The sequence below is a fragment of the Brachionichthys hirsutus genome, chromosome 23 (genome assembly GCF_040956055.1).
Source record: "Brachionichthys hirsutus isolate HB-005 chromosome 23, CSIRO-AGI_Bhir_v1, whole genome shotgun sequence".
Taxonomy (NCBI): domain Eukaryota; kingdom Metazoa; phylum Chordata; class Actinopteri; order Lophiiformes; family Brachionichthyidae; genus Brachionichthys; species Brachionichthys hirsutus.
Window position 1 is genome coordinate 5193201 of NC_090919.1, and position 20194 is coordinate 5213394.

The 20194-nt window shown below is 43.7% G+C and overlaps 2 protein-coding genes and 1 non-coding gene across 3 annotated transcripts; all 3 read left to right on the top strand.

Annotated features, from left to right (window-relative positions):
• The first annotated feature begins 41 nt into the window (after positions 1 to 41).
• On the top strand, positions 42 to 2716 carry rbm4.3 (RNA binding motif protein 4.3). Its single transcript, XM_068755650.1, has 4 exons — positions 42 to 134; positions 632 to 1050; positions 1163 to 1800; positions 2137 to 2716. Exons 2-3 carry the CDS (start codon positions 642 to 644, stop codon positions 1792 to 1794), a joined length of 1041 nt encoding a protein of 346 aa, XP_068611751.1. The 5' UTR covers positions 42 to 134; positions 632 to 641; the 3' UTR covers positions 1795 to 1800; positions 2137 to 2716.
• Positions 2717 to 6326: 3610 nt separating this feature from the next.
• On the top strand, positions 6327 to 11873 carry syt4 (synaptotagmin IV). Its single transcript, XM_068756141.1, has 5 exons — positions 6327 to 6360; positions 8021 to 8631; positions 8737 to 9060; positions 11101 to 11221; positions 11554 to 11873. The coding sequence occupies exons 1-5, from the start codon at positions 6327 to 6329 to the stop codon at positions 11871 to 11873; spliced, it is 1410 nt and encodes a 469-aa protein (XP_068612242.1).
• Positions 11874 to 14863: 2990 nt separating this feature from the next.
• Positions 14864 to 14936, top strand: trnar-acg (transfer RNA arginine (anticodon ACG)). The gene has a single exon. It is a non-coding gene; the product is annotated as a tRNA-Arg (tRNA).
• Positions 14937 to 20194: the final 5258 nt, after the last annotated feature.

Sequence of the window (20194 nt, forward strand, 5' to 3'; positions counted from 1 at the left end):
ACTGCTGGTGGCGGTGTGTCAGTCTTGCGTGCTGCGGAAATAGACGAAGAAGAAAATGAGCAGCAACCGGAAGTCTGGTGAAGAAAAGTGATCGGTGCGCTGTCAGCTCTTCACGCAGGCCCGGTTGTAAAAAGGTAATTTAAAACATATTCGCCGCTCTCTCGATATTGAAAAATCGCAGAATGTAGTACGTATGTAACCTATAATACAGTTTGGGTTTTCTTTTTCGACTCTTTGTTTTGCTAATATGGGCTGTTGTGCTTTGTTTAATAGCGTTGTATTAGCATGCTAGCCGTAGCTAGCACTAAAGTCTTGTTCTACTCATGCCAGGAATTCTGGCTACATTTATTGAACCCCGACACTACAGCGTTATTTCCAACGCGTTGTTGGTAAAAGTATTGATGTTAATCCAGTTCGCCTCATCAAACGGAGATAATAGGCTAGCTGTCTTGTTGCGGTGAAACCAATGTCGGCCATTTTAAAATGGGTAGCGTCTCACTCCAGTAATCATTTAGTTGAAATCATTTTTTTTAACTACTCCACATGAGATGATTAGTTAATTTAATTCGAATTGCTAATCTTGTGTGCATTAACTACGTATGTGATTTCATTCCGTTGTGTTCTCCGGCAGATCTTTAAAAATGGTGAAGATCTTTGTGGGAAATCTGCCTCGAGAGGCGGACCAGGAGGAAATCAAGGCACTCTTCACGGAGCACGGCACCGTTACAGAATGCGCCATCATCAAGAATTACGCTTTCATCCACATGGCTGACCGCAAGGACGCCACCAAAGCGATTAAGAGCCTGCACCTCCACAAGCTTCATGGCACCCCGATCAATGTTGAAGCCAGCCATGGGAAGAATCAGGGCTCCGTTAAACTGCATGTGGCCAATGTCGAAAAGGGGGCTGACGACGAGCTCCGCGCTCTGTTTGAGGAGTACGGTTCTGTCACGGAGTGCGCCGTCGTTAAGAATTTTGCATTCGTGCACATGTCTAATTCTGAGGAGGCCATGGATGCCATCAAGGGAATGGACAACACCGAGTTTCAAGGTAAGAGTCGGCCAATCGTACCGTAAATGTTCATGTGGGATTCTTGTTTTAAATCTAATTGTTTTGATCTTTGTTTTCTTTCTGCAAATGTTTTTTTTTTTTTTAAATTTAGGGAAACGCATCCATGTCCAGATTTCGAAGAGCCGCCCCAGACAGGACGAGCGTGAGGACTACCCACCTCCTCCCCCAGAAAGGGGTGGCTATTGGCCACCTCGCTACCCAGGGGATAGGCCCGAGCCCCCTCCACCTGGCTACATGAGAGGCCGCCTTATTCCCATGCCCCCAGGGTACCCCGCCCCTCCGCTGCCGCCTCCTCCCCCTAGACGAGCCCTTTATCCTGAGCGCCCGTTTAATGGTGACAGGGAGCGATATGGCGTCGTAGATTACTATGAGAAGTACAGAGCTCGTCCGTATGGCATGCCCGCTTACGAGGAGCAGCGTCCTGGCGCGCCTCCTCCCCCCCCTCCCCCGTCAGCCGTCGTCCGAGACCGTCCTATGACCACGTCGCTTAACCCATATGAGCGTCGGCCAATCCCGCCCCCTCCGGCCGCGTACTATGCAAGAGATCGCAGCCCCCTCAGGAGAGGGCCGAACGCACCGATACCCCCCGCCAGTAACGGCTACTCCTACGAGCGCTCTCGTCTTTCTCCAGTTTCCCGTGTCCCACCTTACGGAGATCCACGCGCCAGGGACCCCTACACAGAACGGCTGCCTCCGCCGCCGCCTGCACGCTACCCTTATTAAGCCAAGGTGAGGATAGGCCTGCGCTCGTCTGGTATCGCGTCTCGAAACTTGCCATCCGTCCCTCCTAACGGCCGAGGCAGCTTGTCATCTGGACGCTGTACGAAATACTATAAAAAAACAAACAAAATCGCTTTGTTTTGTAACGCACGTCTGTGCACTAACACGGATTCCAGCTGCTCTCTGTTAAACGGGCGGCGTAGTCCGACGAGAACCGGCTTTGCGGTTTGGGATCCACGCAGCGGAACTCGAGACGCGGAACTCGTTGTAGACTATGGAGAAGGATCGGCGTGCTTTTATGGCCAGTTTCAGACGGATCATTTGTGTCATTTGCTCTTTTTCCAGGATCGTCGTTCTACTGCGTCTGCGCTCGCCGCCCCCTGATGCACGTGACGCTATCCTCTTCCCGTCTGGCTGAGCGCGTTACGTTCCCCTGCGATGCTCGGCGAAGGACGTGAATTGCCGACGTCCTCGTCTGTTTTGTTTTCATTACTTTGGAACAGTTTTTACACTCGGACATTTTCCGTGAATGTTTTAGTTTGTAACTGTGCTGTACCATTTTTCATGCTCTACGTCTGAATTTAGGCGCATTTTTTATTTTATTTTTTTTACTTTTACGTTTGACTCCTTTAGTATTCTGATATTGTGTGTAACCAATAGAAAGCTGCGTTTTCTAGGCGATACTTGTGACTGTGGCGTCAACTGAATTTAATCTAGCGAAATAAATCTAAACTGCACGTTGATTCCATCAGTTTAACTTCCATCGATTACCAAAACCACCAAGTGGCGCTGCTGTGAAAATATAATCTGTCAAAGCACATAGGATTATGAAAAATGTCGTAAACGACTGTCGGCAGGACAGTTACCGCAAACCGCTCTTGTACCGTTGAAACTTGTTTTAAATAAATATTTGTTCAGTAATGTTCACAGATGTGATTAAAAATCATTCTCAGCGCAAATACGCATCCTTCAAACCGCTTGCGAGAAAAATAACCGAACATCTCCCGATCTCCGTTTACTCATGGTGAAATCACGAAAAGCGAAGCTGTTTGAAAGCGTCGTGATTTCAGGAGCGACTCCTGAGCGTCGGCGTAGCTCGTCCCCTCCACACGCGTTCACGTTAGAGCGGTGAAGGCGTGGCCTTCGGAACCCGAGTCAGGTGACCTTAGGTAACCTTGAATCTGGGGGAGACGACCTCTGGCTGCCCGGACACCTTCGGAGACAAGCAGGTAAGTCGAGGGCTTTGACTGTTGAAGCACAAGCTATTGTTGAGCTTTGTAAAGGTGCATTTTGAGTTCTTCCTACAGAAGTGTGATCTGCAGTAAGTTCTTTCGTTCGTTGCCTTTTCTCCTAATTTATTTGCCAGGGATTATTTCTGTCTCACCTGTGTAGTTGACAGTCCTTTTCCAGGTATTCCAAGCAGCCGGCTTGAAGACCGTGATTGGCTTCTGGGAAATGGATTTGTTTCAGATGGGACATAGAGGAGCTGAGGACAGCCTGATTAAAGTTACCAGCGTCAGTAAATTCTACATGTTTTATTACATAGTCGAGTAACGAATACGTTTCTATAGTAAGATACTTTACATTATTACCTCGCTTTCTTTGCATTGCCGTTATGTGAATCTGACCTGCGTTAATAAAGTACTGAAACGTTAAACATGGACTCCTGGTAAGTCTTTTGTTTGAGATTTCCTCCTCATGCCTTCATAGACAAAAGCTCTACACCTAATTAGGATCACTGTGTTTGTTGAAGCCCATCTCAGAATTACTTTCATCATGCTGAGAAAAGGTCTGTTATTACTTAAATTCTTAAGTTATGTATATCTATAATTTTTAATACAAACTATCCAGTCACCTGAAATAATAATAGCAGACCTTTCTGAAGTTTGATGAGTCTGACATACAGACTAATGATAATAATAAAGAGGACGATTATCGGGACAGACATCACAGCGGCCACGATTTTTGTTCTGTCAAATGCTTCAGCTGAAGAAACTAAAGACCAAAAAAGAAAGTCAACGGAACCCAAGTCCAGACAGTCAAGTCTTGGAATAAATTTGAATATTTTTCTTTCTGCTCTTTCTTCAGTCCAGTGCTGAAACTGACAAGTAGTAAAACGACAGAAAGACAATCTCACCTTGAATTTTCAAGTACGTTGCGCTGACAACCACTGAGTGGCCTTTTGATTTAATTGTAAACCCACAGAAATACAGTCCAGTGTCTGAAAAATCCACTCCCTTGATCTCAAGAAAAATTGATTTGATGTCGTACATCATATTAAATTTGCCTTTTTGAAATCCTTCACAGAAACTAGCTTTGCCATCGAAGCCCCCCAGCGACCCGATGCAGATGTTGTTGGGGCTGTTGTCTAATTTGAACCGACTTATGTGCGAGGGAAAACTGGAAAAATTTGCACACAACAGCGTGACATTTTCACCAGGACGAACTTCCACGAACTCCAAACACGAGATAGAGATGCAGCCTGAAAAACAGAAAACATATTTACTCCTGCGACGAAAACCAAACTATAGTTATAGAAAATAACATCCCGTGATGCTGTCATTCAAATGCTTACTGAGATGAACGGGACCCAAACTGTGTGTGCGTGTCAGTGTAGTCTAAGTCAGCTGTTCATCTACACATGCTGTGTGTTGCTCCTCTGGGGGGCAGAGGGATTATGTACAACTGCAAAGAGCTTGTGTTGGAACCAAATGAATTAATACCTGAAAATAACGCTATTCAAGAAAAATACAATTGTAGGGTTGTCTGTTTTTAATCTTATAAAATAATATTTGAACACATGCCTTGCCATTTCCAAGGAAGAAACATTGGACCAGTGTTTGAAAGATATGTCCATGGAGATATAAATCTACTGTCCCCTTCATAATGACACTTGGATAAGGAAGTGGGTGTCAGGGAAACTACTCTGTCAAGGGTGCAACATGAAACATGGTCTGGTGTTATCGCCTCAGCCCTTTGTGGATGGACAGTGCAGTCTCTTAATTCCTGAAGTGTTTCTGCACATTTCTGCAAAATTATAATTTCTCTGAAAACAGAAAAACAAGCCTGCATCTTCTTCACGTGTTAGCCGCAATGCCTTTGATGTGAAAAGTCCGGACACGGTTGGCGAACTGAGAATCTTTCCATTGAGGCAGGTTGCGGGTGTCTCGTCATGCAAGATGCGTTTTTAAAGCACATTTCAACTCGTGGTTTGTGGTTAGTTTCACTATGCAAAGTGTAATCTTGGTCAGTGTTCAACAGCAAACGTTTCTCATGCTGGTTTGTCATGCAAATAATTATTTGCTATTCCTTGTCAAATCAAATATCCCTTGTCAATTCAAATTGATTTTGTACACAATGAATAATATTGAAATAATAATATGAAAAGAAAGAGATTAATTCAGAACAGCAGCATATCTAGACATGATCATAATGGCCCTGTTATTAGATTAAAAAACGTTACTAATGTAACGAGGGGGCTTTGCCCCTTTGGAAGATTCCCTTTACTGCCTTGTATAGATGCAACGTCGCCAATGATTCACTAATCAATAAAAAAAAAATCACTAGTAAGAGTCACAAGATGAAGAACTCAGATAAAGTATACTCACATTTATTGATTTAGAATTGTACCTTCTGTATTTAGTTAAAAAGGCAATAGGTAATAAATAAATAGGCGGGTAAGGTAAATGGAAAATGTTGTTTTATGCAGCTCAAAGTATGCAGGAGACTGAAAAATAGTTTGAATAAACGTTAAGACAAATGCGAGCATTGATTGGTTTCCAGATCTGCGTTGGCGGACAGGCTGTCCTTGTTATGACCTCTAGGGGGCAGTATGTGATCACATCGCATTTTTGGGAATGAACGACCCTTTGTCTCATTCATATGGGCATGTTCTGATTTTTATTTGCCGAGACGTGCTTGCTGCGACCCGCTGCTATGGCAATAAACAAAACCAGTCCCGATTGACTGGTAAATATTTAAAGATCCAGCTCCACATCGGAAGGTTCTGGTCCAAACTGCTGCTCTCAAAGCCTTGAAGCCGACCTCAATCACCTCGTCGACAGCCGCTTCATCCTCCTCTCCGGTCACGGGTGTTATTATTATTATTATTATTATTATTATTATACTACCTATATAAGAAGCCTCACACACAGCAGATAGAGTTGGACTGTGGACAGTTCATCAGGGACATTTGCTGCTATACCGGGACCCTGACATCACAGCCAGCCTCCGTCACCAATACGTCAGCGCTGATGAGCTCAGCGTTCCAGTCAGGGAGGAGGCAGAGAGAGAGAGAGAGAGAGAGAGAGAGAGAGCGGAAGCGGGGTGTTGTCCATTCTGAAACGCGCACGCATCACAGAGCAACAGCGACAGGGCGAGGACAACAGAGCATCCCTTCATCATTCCATCGCTCCTCTGTGGGAAAACAATAACTGTGAAGCTCCCGTATCCTTAAACTCCATCGCAGCGGCGGACATCAGGAGGGAGTCAGAAAGGAAAGCAGACGCAGCGTTTCAGCACCTCGGAGAGCAACCATGGCTCCAATGGTGGAGGAAGGAGCTCAGCTCGGTGAGTCCTGCTCAATTCATCGACAGCGGAACGGACGGAGTTTAAGTCTGTTGGGGGAATTAGGTGACGTCACATTCGGGTGAAAAGAGGAATTATTTTTCCAACATGTAAACCGAAGCGTCGGGGAGATTTCCAGCCTCCATTTTGCTGCTACAATTAAATATCCTAACATCCTAACAACATCTCAGCAGTCGCCGCCTCGCCCTCCCGTTGTCGCTGCCTTGAAAACCAGTCCACCCAGTGTGTGAGGCTGAGAAATTCACCAGAAGATAAACTGGAAAATGCGTTACCGCCTCTTTGCTGGAGAAGTCCGAAAGGGAAAAAGAGCTTAAAACAGAAAGTTTATCTTTGTGTGGCTACGTTTGGATGTGGAATGGAACAGAGCTCTGCCGAGGCCCGTCTGTCCCTTCTAATTCAAACCTATTACAAATAGAACCCTCTCACCGTCACTTAAAGCCCACTCCTTATGAAACTACGTTTAAAACACGGTGAAGGCAGACTCTTAAATAAATACTTAATGAATATCTAACTATGTCAAACCCCCCCCCCCCAAAGATTCATGCTTTAGTCCTTAGAATTTAAAGTAATAGTCTTGCATTGGAGGAGAAAATAAAAAGATGCATACGACGATGTAGCGCAGTAGATCTGACGCGCCACCTGCCTCCTCCGCCTCTCTCTCTCTCTCTCTCTCTCTCTTTCTGTGTGTGTGTGTGTGAGTGAGTGCTTTTCCACTTGGCCACCTCCTTAACTGCAGGAAACGCTTTGTGTCTCTCCTGCTGAAATGAACCTATTAACTCTTTTCTGATGGTGTGTTGAGTCATCGTCACAAAACAAAGAGCCGAGGCCCTCGCTGGGAGGAGTCCCTGTAATACGTCTGCATCGTGCGGTTTCAGTGCTGCCGATCACAAAGCACCACTGTCAATTTTATTAGGAATATAAATTAGTTTCATTCAAAACTGCTCATATTACAAATGCAACACTAGAAAAGCACTGAGAGAGCTCAGACCTCCACCAAGCAGCTCATTCCCCTCCTATCTGGATTTACACCGTCCACATGGTGATCTGGATCATCACCAAAAGATTGTTCTTGGTATCTTTAAACACCAACCATGAAAAGTGAAAGTGAATCGGAGTTGATGTGCATTTTCTTTTTACTGATTGTTGATAAACAGCGTTTTCAAATGTTAAAACGTAATATTTTTTCCTGACCTCATTCTGGATCCGATCCAGATGACATCCGGTGGTGAGATAGACCCCCCCCCCCCCCCCCCCACCCTACATGACTCTTTCATAAACATTGGTCAATAATCAACCCAGATATTGAGGAGCAAATTCTGAAGCATGATTGACTGCAATGTTACCAAACATTTCAAAGTGATCCAGAATCCAGGATCTCTCCTGGATCATCACCAAAATGCAATCATCTGTTTCCGGTAACATTCTCAACCCCCATAGATGAACCGTCGCTGGAACATTACGTCATTCCTCCAGAGTTGTTTCCAGAATTCACGATTCAGACTTGCAGTTTGTTTGGATGCAGCTTCATCAGGACGCAACAGACTGGCTTGTTTTTCCTCCCCTCTGAGTCAAGCCTGCGTCAGTCAGACCCACAAAATGGATTCAAACTCAACAGCTAATTCATTCTACTCCTCCTCCACAGTGGCCGTGCCCGTGGGCGTTGCCGTGGTGAGCGTCTTCGGCCTCGTCTTCACTGCGTCGGCCTTCGCGTGGATTTGCTGCCAGCGTAAAAACACCAAAACCCAGAAGACGCCTCCCTACAAGTTTGTGCACATGCTCAAAGGGGTCGACATCTACCCAGAGAGCCTCAGTGGTAAGAAGAAGTTTGCCGCGTCCGCCACCGCCACAACCAACGAAACCAGTAAAACGGATGTCAATGGGAACTGCCGCGCCACGTCGCTGATGAGTCCCGCCGACAAGCCGTCAAGTCCGAGCGAGCCCAGACCGGCCCTGCATCTGGAACTGGAAAAGCGGGATCTGAACGGCAACTTCACCACCAAACCATTTCATCACCACCACCAGAAGGTGCGGAGCTCCCCGGATCTGGAGCTGCCCTCTCCCCAAGCCGGGTTCACCCAACCTGGGGCGATGGATCGCTGTGACCTGCCCTCACCGTCCAGCACCCTCTCCAGCCAGGCACCCACCCCAGCTGTGGAGAAGACCCAGGTGGAGGAGAGGGATAGTGGGCTCGGGACCCTCCACTTCTCCCTGGAGTACCAGTCAGAGAGGAAGGCTTTCATCGTGCACATCAAGGTACAAGATTTTGTCTTGTTTAAATCACAGTCTTCTGATTAATGCAAATCTGAATAAAACGCGTTCACACAGTCCAAACTAATGAAAATAAACCTTTTGTTCCAGGAAGCCCATGGCCTGACCCCGATGGACGAGCAATCGCTGACCTCCGACCCTTACATCAAGCTGACCCTGCTGCCGGAGAAAAAGCACCGAGTGAAGACCAGGGTCCTGAGGAAGACGCTGGACCCCGCCTTCGATGAAACCTTCAGCTTCTACGGGATCCCACTGGCCCGAGTGTCAGAGTTGGCCCTTCACTTCATGGTGCTCAGCTTTGATAGGTTCTCCCGCGATGAGGTCATCGGAGAGACCCACGTACCCTTGTCCGGGATTGACTTATCCGAGGGGCGTGTCCTCATGAGTCGAGAGATCATCAAGAAGAATGTCAAGGTAAGATCTGGAACAATGTGGATGTTTGAAACCTTTATTTTATTTGTGTTCTTTTTAAATCCACTGGGATTAAATTTAAAGTCCTGAACTGTTTCAGTCGTGATGGGAGCATCAACATTTCAACATTTCCCGGATTACGACGTCTGTGTTTGCATCATCCCTAAAAGCACCACAACTCTGGTCTCCCAATGTTCCTGAATCAGTCAGGACAGAATACACAATCATCCATTCATTCATCACGACAAGTTCTCTAACACACCTAAATAGGAATACAGTATATCCAATTAAAAAAAATAATAATTTTGCTTTCACGTGATGTTTCAATTCGCTGATCTGCACCTTGAACAAGAGATTTAAATTTGAATGTAAATAATGCATCAAATGTTTTGAAGATCGCCGGATCGATCCCTGCCGGGAGAAAACTGTTCTTGTTAACTGAAGAGCAGATGGGAGGTTCATCCTCTCTGTGGAGGCGCAGTGATCCGATCTGCTGCCCATATAATGGATCCGGAAGCTGATACCGATGCCTGGAGTTCTTAAATGGACTGATGGATCTCCCTTTTATCATTTTTCTAATAGATTTTTGTGAAAAAATAATTATTCTGAAATACTAAACACACATTTATGTTATCAAGTATTCATCTGGATAATCTGGAGTGTGTTTCCACTCATAAGGGGACGTTTTCTTTTTCTTTTGACGAAGATCTTAAGATCCAAAAGGGATCCGAGAAGGTCAGGCACGGCTTGAAAGTTGACACCACATGCTTTTACATTCCCAGTTGTGGATTGAGTGGAGTGATATCTGCACCATGCCTTTATGGATCCATGGACTGGTGGTCAATACACTTCTGTCATCCCTATTCCTAGCATTAGCGAGGACAATAATGGTGATGGATCACAATGCAGTGGTTTTTTTTATGGGATGTCCTGTGCTCCAGTATCAGCAGCACTATTTAGGCCTTGGAAGTCAGGCAGAATGTATTTCTCAACAGGGTTTAGTAAACAGACAAATTTCATAAAACTCTTCAGCAGAGAGGATTTTTCATGTCTGAATGCTTTTGTTGGGGGGGGGGGGGGGGGGGTGTAGTCTGAGAATATGCAACATTTCTTTAGGGATTTTTCTGCTGAACTGTTTGTTTAAATGGAGAGACAGAGGGAAAAAACATTTTTGGATGCATTTAACTCATTCAATGCCAATAACGTCTAAAGACGTTTTTTAATAACCTAAACATTCACTGCCAAACCTGGCATTGAAATATGCCTCTCTTCAACGGGAAATAACTCTGGAAGGGAAAATGGTAGGAACACACTTTTTTTCCTGATGAAAGATGAGACTTTGATATATAGTCATAGTAAATAATATTCTGCGGGGCTTGGAAAATCGGGCAAAACGAGCGAAAACTGGGACACATAGAGCTGAGCTGAAAATGGCTGGCACTCAATGAGTTAATGAGATTATATGTAAATAGCAGCATAGCGCAGGGTCCTTCCCTTCCTCCATTGTTCCCCGGCAGGGCGGTGTCCGTCTTTGTCTGCATGGCATAGACTTTTCCTCACTGCTTTGATTGCCAGACGCTGTTCATGCACGAGCACACGGCAGGTCATGGATACATACATGAATATTCAAATGCACAACCATCAGGTTACGGGTAGAGATTGTCTGCATGCTATTTTGTAATTGCCATGGCAACCATGCGCTTGTTATCCAAAGGCGTCAGCTCTCCTGGGTATGGGAGTTGTGACACAGTGAAAGCACCGACGCTTCTCATGCATGGCAAATGTTTCTATAGTGAAGCATGATGTACAAACAGCAGCAGGCAACAACTTCATTCTTAGTCATCAACATACTAACAACAGTCCTATTAGCAGAGGATGGTTTTCCTTAAAATGATGCGTAAAATATAAAAACTTGTTTGATCGGATGCTTAAAATGTTAGTTGCTACTCCAAACATCTCGAAAAGTATCTTCTTCTCTGCTTCCTTTCACACCTGTCATCTCTTTATTGCTTTTTTTCCCTGCCCTCCCTGGCCTTTCAGCAGAAGTCATCCGGTCGAGGAGAGTTACTGCTGTCCCTGTGTTACCAGTCGACCACCAACACTCTGACTGTGGTCGTCCTTAAAGCTCGCAACTTGCCCAAGACCGAAAACAATGGACCTTCAGGTAAGTACATTTAAAAGGGAGACGCAATTCAACCAAATGCGTCTGTGCACGTTTCCTGTTTCTGCAGCTCCTGCCCTCCTGGCTGCGTAGAGTAGCCCCGACTATTCTAGATTCTGTGATAGCCGCCGCTCTGAAGCAAACTGATCAAGATCTGATAGACACACACACAAAGCCTCTTTTGCCCCGTTAACCGCCATCCATCATTTCTGCTCTAATCGATCGCTGCATTGATCCGGTTTGGAATGATGTGCCGCTCTGCAACCCTTTCACGCAGTTTTCCCTCCTGTCCTTACTGTGTTCCTCCACTCTTGCCGCTCTGCATTTGTTTCCAGATCCATATGTCAAGGTGAACATGTACCACGGGAAGAAGCGGGTGTCCAAGAAAAAGACCCACGTGAAGAAGTGCTCCCCCAACCCGGTCTTCAACGAGCTCTTCGTCTTTGACCTGTCCTCCAACGAGGGCCTGAGGGACACCAGCGTGGAGCTGCTGCTGATGGACTCAGACACAGGCAACACACGCAGCAGCAACACCGTCATCGGGCGCCTGGTGCTGGGCACGTCAGCGGCAGGCACCCCCGGTGAGCACTGGAGGGAGATCTGCGACCACCCACGCCGCCAGATTGCCAAGTGGCACGGTCTGTCGGAGGCGTAGAGGGCGCCAGGTTTATCGGTGGATTCCGTCACGTGTAGCTTTTTCTGGTCAGGAGACAGATGGATTGTGGTTGGAAGGGGTATCCATTGGACTTTTCAGTGAGGGTGGGTGGGGAAACAAAGGGGAGGGGACTATGACATTGTGGGGATGGCCGTTTGAAGTGAAATCATATTTTAATCAATCATTCAATCGCATATCTTTGAAGTTATCGGGTTCAGCGGGGAAGGTGGGGCACCACGGAGGGAACCCTGTAGCTTTAAACGCTCCAAAGACTGACACCGGAAATCACCTGGCACCATGAGATGTCATCTCCATGGCAACAACCATTTAGCACTGTAACTGTGTGCAGCACAGAATGTCTTAAATGTCGCTACTGCTCTCGTTCTCATCTTTCTCTCCTCCATCCTTCACCTCCTCCTGTGAATAAACCTCGTGTGAGAAACGGAAAGAAACATAATGCTGTAAAAAAAAAAGGGGATTATCGACGTTTATTTTATATTGACATTTACTTCCTACAGATGTAGATTGCTTTTATTTACATTTTTGTTTTGTACTCTTATAGTTGATTTGTTGAACATGTTTTGTAGGTATAAGTGGTATTTCGTATATCATTATTTAAGTGCAAGAAAGCCTAAATTAGGTGGTTTGAGAAAAGACTGGGAATAGAGTGCGTGCATTGGGGACAGTTAGCTGTGTGTGTGTGTGTTTGTGTGTGGGTGGGTGGGTGCTGGCATGTGTGTTAGCTCTGAAGAGATGTGAGCCACATACTGTTTACTTGTCAGTGTTTTGTCCCCCTTACTGTGAGCACAAAGACAGCTGAAGTGTAAAATGTGTGTACCTGACTATAAAACACGGCAAGTTCTGACAAAAGACTTGTTTTTTGCAGCCTTTATTTCTAACCGTGTCCGACGTTTTGTTTGTGCTGTCATATTTCCAAAAAAAATATTATTATTTAGCTATTTTAATGCTAGTGGAATTTGGATTTTTTTAAATTTACGCCTAAGGGTTTCTTTCCATTTTGTTCTGTACAAAATGGAAGCCTCCATATTTTTCATGACCCTTGTGTCGCTGAAGTATGTCCTCAATTCCAACACCCCAGGGATGACATCATCAAACCCAGTGCAAGTCTGCTGATGTAATACGTGCAGAGTGGCTAAGTGCTGCAGGCTGAGGTCATTGTGTGTGAATTTAATATTAGTGAAGTGGTTTTTTGGTTGGTGGTGGGGGTGCTGGCTCAGGTTATCCCCTTAAAAACACAGATTAACCCAAGCAATATATTTTTAGATCGTCTGCCTGCTATCAGCTCCTGCTTTCCTCTTTCATCCCGAGTCTAATCAGACGTTTGCTGATGAGGTCTCCGGGGAAGCAGGATGTTCTGTCACTCTGTTCTTGTGGTTCTAATTAAACTCTGAGGCTGCCTTATGGTTTCCAATTTAAACCTTAGCCCTCACCTCATCTGGCTCAAGGAGATTCAAATGATCACAGTCATAACGTTCAGTTTAATTAAAATCAGGGTCACAAATGAATAAAAAACAAACCTCTACGTTTACCCTTACACTGTTGGGGAAAAAAAAGTCCACTCGCATTATACGTTAGGTTTACTGGCAAATTTATATGCATTGATTTATTGATAAAGGTTTGCATTGATTTATCGATAAACATTGCAAGTAAATTGCTAAATAGTTTAATCTCCCTATCAGCCGTCATAGAATTTAGCAGTAGAGTCCCATTTTTTCTTCTTTTCGTTATGGCCTAAATCTTTATTCATGTTACAAGAGAGGATATAAAAACATTTTCATGGCTGGAAAGATGGTTTGCAAGTCCAAAGCTTTAAGGTGCAGTGGTTGCATCACTCGGGCGTGGCAGGAAGAGGAAGTTGTCGTAGGCTGCAGCTGGATCCACGAGGACAGCGGTGGAAATCAACAAACCTCATGCGGCTGCAAGAAACCTGTAAGAGAATTGATTGTCTGTTAACAACAAATTATTTTCTGGTAAAGACTTGCCTCCATATTCCATTTGCATTTAAAACAATGAGCATATGATATTTAAATTGGATCATTCATCACATTCGTGTGGCTTTTACGTAAACTGAACTACAGCTGTATTATTTTTAAGATCCAGACTATTGTTTTTTTTTAAAGCTAAGCCATAATTTGAAGTTCGCTCTTGCAGAAAAAGAAAGTATTATTCATTAGACATTTAGTTTCATGATGATTAAATATTAATATTCACAACACTCAGGAAGCCAACAGCTTTTAGCTACTCTAGTATACATCCAGTTTGTTCTTTCATTCTCTCTCTCTCTTTCTTCCTGTCTATCTGTGCATCTTTTTCTGTGCTTCTTCATCGCTTTCCCTCTCCCTCTCTCCCTCCCTCTCTATCACCCTCATACATGTATACAAACAGATCAATGCCATTTTAGGAAGTGATTGTTTCTTCATTTGGGCACATTTCATTGTACGTGTGTTGTACCCGATTGCAGGGAATACGGTTTCCGATTTGGACAATTATAAAGGCATCTTGGCATCTTTATTTGTCTGTGCAGAAATGATGGCATAACAAGCCCGAGCAAATCAAATTAGCATGCAGCGTGCTAACAAGCAGACAGCACGGCGGCACCGAGGGACTGTTGTGTGTGTTGGTGACTCACAATCTGAGTAAGCTCCTCATCAGAATCTGATGAAGCTTTGTGTTGTACATGTGGCTGCATGAACCTTGGGGGGGGGGCATGACTGCTGAGGGGTCAATATTAACCCCCCCGTTACTGTTGGGGTCAATGTTTATCATTCAAGAAAATAAGAGTACCCTTTTTTTAACTTCATATTTCATGACTTTTACTAATTTGATGGGTCCAATTGATTTAGCATAAACTTATCATGATATATTTTCAACCCGCTGAACACATATTGCATAAATGTGTGTCCCTTTGGGGTTTTAACTGTGTAAAACGTGTTGGTTCATGTAAAATCACATACAAAGCGCTTGTAAATGGGCCAGTGGCGCAATGGATAACGCGTCTGACTACGGATCAGAAGATTCCAGGTTCGACTCCTGGCTGGCTCGTGAGCTTTTGTTGCTTCCCTGCAACCGGGTTCGTATCCTATCAGTGCGGAGATTATTGTTCTCCTTGTGTGTGTCCGCATCTGAGGCGTACCGGTCGTCCATGCAGAGCGAGCTGGGAAAGGCTCCAGCAGAGTGGAAAATGGACGGAAATAAAAGCTTGCGTGGCAGCCCTCTATCCACATCATTGTTCTATTGCAATCTGCACGGTCTCCCTTTTCTGCACTACCACAGCTCCTTTAGTTACTTTGTTTCCACTGTAGTGAAGCTCAAACGGTTCAAAGGGCTCCAGGATTCTCCTGCAACATTGTTTCCCCTCATTGTTCCTTTACTTCCTGCAGCAATTAGCAACATTTTTTAAAATATTCCATCATGTGGTTGTTATAAAGGTGAGAATATGTTCAGCATGTCTTGTTGTCCTCTTCTCAAATGGTAAAAAATAAAATAAAAATGAAAGTCTGGTTTAATTATGCAGTTTTATTATGAAACCTCCACAAAAACCTTTCATCAAATCTCCAACACACATTTTATCCATCCTCTTTCTATTCAACTTGCACAAACATGCTGTTTGGCAATCAATTTCCTTTGTGTGGACAGACGCTAAATTATAGACTAAAGCCTGTCTCTTTCTGTCCACCTCTGCTTTCACTATGCCTGTTGGTATTGAGGTGCGCACATTTCATATTGTGAGGCAAATATACCGGTAAGTGAGGAAATAAACTTTATTCTTAAAAGTAGTAAATTACATCTGAAACAACAAAGATGAAACACCATAGCTGGTTTTAGGTCTGTCAGTAAAGGAGGATATTTATTCTTCTATGTGATGCAGCATGTTTGCATTAACAGCATTTTTTGTCCTCATTATGAAATGTCTGGTTTGCTATAGATGAGGGTTTAGGAGTTACCATAGCGATGGATTATTCCCCAGCATCCAGCACTGCAGATCAATGTCATACGAAAAAGTCACGTTGTTTAATTTGTAAAGCAATGCACAACAGCTGATGCAAAGTGCTTTACATGCATCAGGGAAGACACAACAGTATACATGCCTTGACTATACGAAGTCAAGAATACAAAACTCCATATGGAACTAACAAAGTGTAAACGCTTTGCATGGGTAAGACAAGGCTTTGAAAGAAATGAAGTTAACAGACTGAAGATGATAAAATTAAATGATAAAAGGATACAAATTTAGCTACAACATGAACGTTACAATAAAAGAATGTATAAGAGAATGTGTAAAAAAAGAAAGGAAGTAAAAATAATTAAAAGAATGAGAGTAAAAGTATGTCTTCAGGTTGGACTTAAAACTGACAATACTTTTACATGATTTGTTATGGGGTGGGAGAGAGGACCAAAGTTTGGGGGCTACTACAGAAAAGGCTTTGTCCCCCACTGGTTTTTAGGCATGTCTGGGGCGCTCTTTTGTTTTGGACCTCAGTAACCTGGAAGCAGAGTAATATTTAAAACAACAAAACATGCTATTTAGCAGGCTCAAATAGTATAGAGCTTTAGCATGTCCAAAACCTCACTATGAAACCAAGAGAATATGAGTGCATGTAATTTTTAGGGGAAAACAAAACAAAAACAACATAATCAATATAACCATGGCAACCAGTGAGTGAGATTTTGAGCCAGTCCTGACGATACAAGTAAAAAGAGTGCACATCACTCCTCTGAAGTACACCTCTTAAAATTCAGTCTGCAGGGTGGGGTGAAGGATTGAAGAGAGGAGGGAGGCTGACGCAGCAGAAGTGGAGGCGGACGTAAATAGGTGGGCAGTCGGGATTAGAGTTAAGGCAAGATTTACACCGCCTGACACGGAGGAGGGGCAGAGACGGGTGGCAGAATGATATGCTGTGATCTGAGACACAAGCAGGTGAGACGTTAGCCTTGGATACAGCTGATACGTGTGGGTTTGCAGACAGTCGAGGTGGATGTCTGAGGGCCGTTTGTGTTGAATGACAAGAGGCATTAAAAAAATACCCAACAACTTCAAAGTGGATGCTGCAAAATTTAAGGCAGAAAGAAAGCTGTCTGTGCAATGTTCGATTGGAAGAAGAACCTTGAAATATAAAGTCAAGCTGCTGAGAATAAAGCAACAAATCCTACAATAATTACTAATCAGTGTAAATGTATGCATGGAACATGGCGTGATGAATTTATGTCTAGGCTACAATAGAGAACTGAGTGCAATGAGAATGAGGAAGTCTTCTCATTATGAAAATCATGGTACAGAGAGTGCAGTATATAGTTATCCTATATATAATATATATATATATATACCTGCTGACAACAAATGCAAAGGGACAAAGTGGTGGGATGTTTTTATATCTATGGTGGCAATTCATGACAAAGCCTTTTCCAAGAAAAGCAGGTCCAGACTCGACTCTTTTTACCACAGAGGTTCAACGATCTCCCTTGCGCTAACAATTGGTGTCTGCAATTTAACAGGCAGAAACCTCAACGAGATCCAAGACCCTCTGATGGGGAGAGATAGAGACACCGAGATTGAGAGACACCGAGATTGCGGAAGAGAGAGAGATAGAAAGGTTTTGACTAAGAATTGTGGTAATAATTGTGATAAGGCTGATACATAGACATTTTTGTTCCTTCTAGATTCTGAGTAGATGCCATCATTTCCATATTTTCAAGTAAGATGGGGTTTAACTATGACATTCCTCTGTTGCTAAACTGAATAACTCAGCCATCCTCATTTAAATTCTAAAACACACGAAGCAGACACAAGAGATATTGTAGAAACGTCAATTTTGGAATCATTTTGGTAAAAGACGGGTGTGTTTTTTCCTTCAGCTTGGCTTCCTCCACAACAATATTCATTCCATTCTGACTCACAGTAATTGTGTTTTCCTGCAGAGTTGTTGTGACCCTGCTCTTCTATGAAACCATCTGTCTCTCTGTCTGTCTGGGTGATGAAGACCCCGTCCCTTATGTATCGTAGGATGGAGAGGATGAGTCACTGTGAAAAAGACCTTCACGAATGATAATTAGAGAAGTGTTACTGAGACCTTTAAATTTGGGCACACACACACACTTGCACATAGGAAAGGTCTCAGCATGTACTGCATGCATACTAAACATGATGAATGAAATACACACTTTATAACGATTAATGTTGGACCGCGGCACGTGAGCGCCTAATTACCTAATTTTCCAGGGGACTGAATGCGGGCTTTGAGTCACGTTCCTTTTTTCTAATTCAAACCGGTTAATTCATGTAAAAACGCTTGTGATTGCTACAAACTGACATATTTTATCATGGCATCAGGTCTTTATAGTAGTTGTACTGATCTGTTTTTAGTTACAGTACATTTTAAAAGACCCAATTCAATATTACATTAAGAAGGAATGCTAGCAAATTGCAGTCCACTTCCATCAAAACCAATGTACCTAGGGCTGAGGATAGGAGCCATATGGGTTGCCATGGAAACGACATTGAAGCACGCAGATGTCTAGCTATATGAAAAAGGTGGCAAATAAGATAGACAAGAAGATATTGTTGTGTTAAAGAGACTACAAAGCTACAACCACCTGGGGCGACAATGTGTGTGTGTGTGTGTGTGCTTAGACACAAAAACAAGCCAAAGTTGAAACATGGGTTCATGAATCTTTTGCCTTTACATCACCTTTGTTGTCATGGCAACATAGTTCCCCAGTGTTTTCAAGGTAGGATGGTGCTGAAAGAAAGACAGAGTGGATGACAAATAGAGGAAGACAAGTTGGAAGAGAAGGAGGAGGAGGACTGTCTGGTTGGAGGCAGAAGATCGATGGAGCAAGGAGCGAGACACTGAGGCGTATAGCCGTTTCCAAATATCAGTCTGGCGAGGAGGGAGTAGGAAGAGGATGGCCGTCCGCCATGAGTCTTAGCTTCTGTCCAAGGTTTCTGGGAAGGGAAGTTGTTCCTTGCCTCCTTCGCCAAAGTGCTTGCTCTTGTGGGTCAAGTTGGGTTCTGTCTTTCCCTGCAGGTCTTTCCCTGCTATGGCTTATAGCTGCCACCTTAATAAAAGGTGTGATGAGGAATGGCAGTGTCATGATCGGTGCCCCTGAATCTTACAGAAATAATCTTTAAATGAAAAGACAGTGAGAAGCGAAGAATGGTGCAGGTCAATTGAAACAAAAATATATGTGAGATAGACCAAATAAAGTGAATAAATAATAAAAGCAATGGTAAAAGCAATAATTATTATAAGACTAGTATGATCAGCTATCAAAATAATAGCGCTGTGCCAGAAAGGAAATGGAAATGTCCGACCATCACCGTGCATCTAAATGTATTTTTCACGTTTGTAAAAATATCACCTTCCACAGAATGTCTTCGTGATTGAATTTCCTGTTTTGACAGATCCTCATCATCTCTTTAGCACCTTGTACGTAAGGTACTTCCCCGTGTTGCAGAGAGACAGAAAATGTGACTCAGAAAGGCAGAGGAAGATCAAAGGAGCAGCCACATGCGAGCGTGAAGGATTCTGAGTGTGAGGCTAATGTTTGATGTGCTGTTAACAGATGATTTACAGATAAAGCCGTTTTCATGCAAAAACGGAGGAAAAAAACCAAATGCAAAAGGCATATGTTTCTATTATGCTCCTAAGTTTATTTATGCACTTCTGTGGATTTCTGTTTGTTTATTTTGTTTGTTGTTTTTTCCTTTTGATTACAACCACCCTTGAGACAAAAAGTTTATTGAAGCCTGCAATCTAATTTTTATTCTTGACTTTCTGCAAAAACTAAGCTCAACAACAACAACAACAACAACAAAACACTGTTTGGTCTGAACAGACTTAAATTGAGGCTATTCTGGATACTCCTTTTGAAGTCCTAGCATCTCTCTCAATCTCTGACTCCTCTAATCCATCCTTCTGCAGTCTTTGTTCCACAGATTTCCCAGCGGCGACCTGGATTTGAGGGGTTAAGCCTGAGCCCCAGAAGCAAGTCGCCATTGTGGTCTTAGGAGTGGCTAATCACAAATGACCCTGATGGCATGGTTGGCAACAGAAATGAAGAGCCTACTGATGTCTTCGTCTTCATCTTCATCTGCTGCTGCTGCTGGTTAATTGCCGGAGCCACCCGATGGAAGACGGCAGGTTATCGACGAGCTTTGACACAACGCTGTCACTCAATCCATCATCTGCTTCTCTAAGGTACACTGAGATGGGGCCCATAAGAAATAAAAGCGTTGCTTCTGCAGATGTTCTCATACATTTAAACGTTGTGTTTTATGCCGTTCAACATTTAGATGAGTA